The sequence below is a fragment of the Carya illinoinensis genome, chromosome 1, assembly GCF_018687715.1.
Source record: "Carya illinoinensis cultivar Pawnee chromosome 1, C.illinoinensisPawnee_v1, whole genome shotgun sequence".
In the NCBI taxonomy this organism is placed as follows: Eukaryota; Viridiplantae; Streptophyta; class Magnoliopsida; order Fagales; family Juglandaceae; genus Carya; species Carya illinoinensis.
In genome coordinates this window covers 5,097,565-5,100,750 of record NC_056752.1, presented here as the reverse complement: position 1 = coordinate 5,100,750, position 3,186 = coordinate 5,097,565, and the positions used below count along the sequence as shown (strand labels likewise).

The 3,186-nt window shown below is 40.4% G+C and overlaps 1 protein-coding gene across 1 annotated transcript; it reads left to right on the top strand.

Annotated features, from left to right (window-relative positions):
* The first annotated feature begins 275 nt into the window (after nt 1-275).
* Nucleotides 276-2,907, top strand: LOC122307236 (probable NAD(P)H dehydrogenase (quinone) FQR1-like 2). Its single transcript, XM_043119974.1, has 2 exons — nt 276-1,055; nt 2,482-2,907. Exons 1-2 carry the CDS (start codon nt 514-516, stop codon nt 2,708-2,710), a joined length of 771 nt encoding a protein of 256 aa, XP_042975908.1. The 5' UTR covers nt 276-513; the 3' UTR covers nt 2,711-2,907.
* Nucleotides 2,908-3,186: the final 279 nt, after the last annotated feature.

Genomic DNA, 3,186 nt, shown 5'->3' with positions numbered 1-3,186 from the left:
AATGGGAAATTATAATTCCAATTATATTGTTTATTTTTATTCATTGATATGACATCAGTATTTAATATTACGTGATTTATTAAAAAAATAAAAAATATCTTTAAAATAAAATAGCATTAGAAAATACAAAAATATAAAGATTAAAATTCTAAACTTTATCTATATTCTTTCTACGTTTATATTTATAATTTTTTTAATAAATCACATATATCGTTACGTCATGTTAGTGAGATAGAGTGAGCTGTACAAATGCAGATGCACCCAAACATTGCTCTTATAAAAAAGAAAGGGCAAATTCAAAATTACCCAGACAATCCACTCAGATTCAAGAACCAGTCCTACTTGGAAGGTATCGAAATTTAGATTCCACAATTCAGATCCGAAGCTCCACCAATCCGAAATGACTCAAAGCTTACTCTAAATTCACATTGTCAAGAATCATTTTCAATTTCCATAATTGGATCAGAGTTTTTCCAGGTTTGGTTCCCATCTGCGCTCGTTGGAAATTCCTTGATGGGGAAAGGAGGCGGCTGCGTTCCAAGCAAGAAGAAAGTACCTTCAGCCGTCGCCGCGGCCGATTCCCAGAGCGGCTCAGTACCGATCGCGGTTGAGGAGGAGTCTCAAGATGCCGAGCCCAGCTCCGCGAACGAAACTACGACCTCACTCCCAATTGCGAAGCTGAAAATCTTCGTAGTCTTCTACTCGATGTACGGACACGTTGAAAGCCTGGCTCGGAGGATGAAGAAGGGCGTCGACGGGGTCGACGGGGTCGAGGGAGTTCTGTACAGGGTTCCGGAGACCTTGCCGAACGAGGTGTTGGAGCAGATGAAGGCGCCACCCAAGGACGACGGGATCCCGGAGATACCAACAGCGGAGCTGGCTGCGGCGGATGGCTTTCTGTTCGGGTTTCCGACGAGGTACGGGTGCATGGCCGCGCAAATGAAAGGGTTCTTCGACTCGACGGGGCAGCTCTGGAAGGAGCAGAAGCTCGCTGGCAAGCCTGCCGGCTTCTTCGTCAGCACGGGTACCCAAGGAGGCGGTCAAGAAACCACTGCGTAAGCTTACTTTTACCAATGGACTAAAAATGCTGCGTGATCGTATTGGTGCCTATAATCTGTTTGAAGGACTGCCTCTTTGCTGTATGCCATTATAAGCTTCACATGGATTTTGGAATCGAAGACCATGATGATTGTTTTCTTATACATAATAGGGTGGTGGTATATATGTCTTTATTTGATAAAATGTTTGTGTAAAGGAGAACAATTTCAAGCGAGGGAGTTTGGTGGAGGAGATGAAACGAGAGAGGAAAATGGGAAAAATGGCCGACTGAGGTGGAAACGTGGAGTCGTGTGTGAAACAGGATTAGCATATTATAGGTATAGAATTTTACTTCTCAGTAAGAGAGTTATTGCTTCCAGTACTAGATGTTTACGTAAGGTGTCCAGGACATCACTTCTTCCTTCACCAGTGTCTGTCTGGTAGGCATGATTTGCTCAATTAAGTGGAATTATGAAATCTGTTTTTAAGGAGACATGGGAGTGTAATTGATAGTGGAATTATGAAATCTGTATTTAAGGAGATATGGGAGTGTGTTTGATAGTGTTCAGAAAATGGATCTGTCCCATGCTTTTAAAGTTTGACTTAATATGTGCTCTTTGAATTCATTGCAGTTGTGTATGAGAAAGAGATATATTGAAAAAATATAAGTTATATAAATTGTTGAATTGTTTAAAATTGGGGTCATTGGCTATTCTTCATTATGGATATAATATAGGCTGGCTAAAGGCATCAACTCACAACTTCAATGAATTAAGTGCCATGCTGTTTTATGGCACATACAAATCCACGTACGATATTTATGTCTATGTATACTCCCGACATAGGTTGGAACCTTCTGTGTGTGTGTGTGGGTGTGGGTGTGTGCGTGCGCGCGTGCGCCTGTGTGTATTTTGGTTACCCAAATCCTTCATTCTTCCTGCCACATCCAATGGTGTGGATAAGGGTACGGATTTTATAGGTAAGAAGACTAATCCAACAGAACAGTACCAGCATCTGACACCCAGAATCAAGTCCATCTAACATACATGACTTGTAGGTGATGAGAACTATTTTTTAGTGTCTTAATAATCGCTGTTTTTTATTTCTTTCTTCGAATGGGGTTCTGCTCTCTATACGAAAGAAAGCTGCCACTTGATTCTGCTTCACAGAAGGTTTAAGACTCGACCACCAAATTCCTAATTTGAAGGATTTTAAGATGTACTTTTTGGTTTTGCACTTGAACTTTTATGTGATTAAGCTGTGGGGTTCCACATATAATTTTGCTTGTCAAAGTATTTATACACATAGAAATTGAACTGTTGTTTCTTTGTTTAAAGAAGTGCATCTGTGCATTCTCTCCTTGGTTCTGATGGTTGTCAAGACCAGCAGAAATGGTTGAAAGAATAGATTCTAAAGTCTCTCCATTTCTCCTATTGGCTGCAGCTGGACAGCAATCACCCAGTTAGCCCACCATGGAATGCTGTTTGTTCCCATTGGATACACCTTTGGAGCCGGTATGTTCAAGATGGACTCCATCCGAGGGGGTACTCCATATGGTGCTGGAGTTTTTGCTGGAGACGGCACAAGAGAGCCAAGTGAAACAGAGCTGGCAATTGCAGAGCATCAGGGCAAGTATATGGCTGCAGTAGTCAAGAGGCTCAACATAGCATGAGGTCCCATACCACAATTCATATGTATAGATTAGTTCAGTCTTTAAAATTTCTGGTGTTCTGGACAGTTCTATGGCTTTCTGTCTGCTGCTACTCCCTCCCGGGGTGTCTCTCTCCTTTGTTCTCTTTAGCATGTTGTGAAATTCTTCTGCTTGATTCAATACAAAAATAATGCGAAATGCGTCCCGATTGCTTCTCATTTTTTACTTTTTTCTATGACATGAAATTAAAATTAGTAGCTTATATAAAAAAGCTCTACTTCTTTTCAAATCCCCAAAACTAGGTTTGTTTCGTTTGTGTTTCTGAATGATAACAACTGCAGGATGATAGAAGCAGTTGACGTGTTGAAGTTGTGATGACGATATGGCGTTTACTGGCAAAATGAACAAATTTTTTATATGGAAATTAAGAACTAATATTGTCTTTGCCTTAATTATTATTTGAAAATTTATATTTACAAGCCAATGTGTGAGAAACA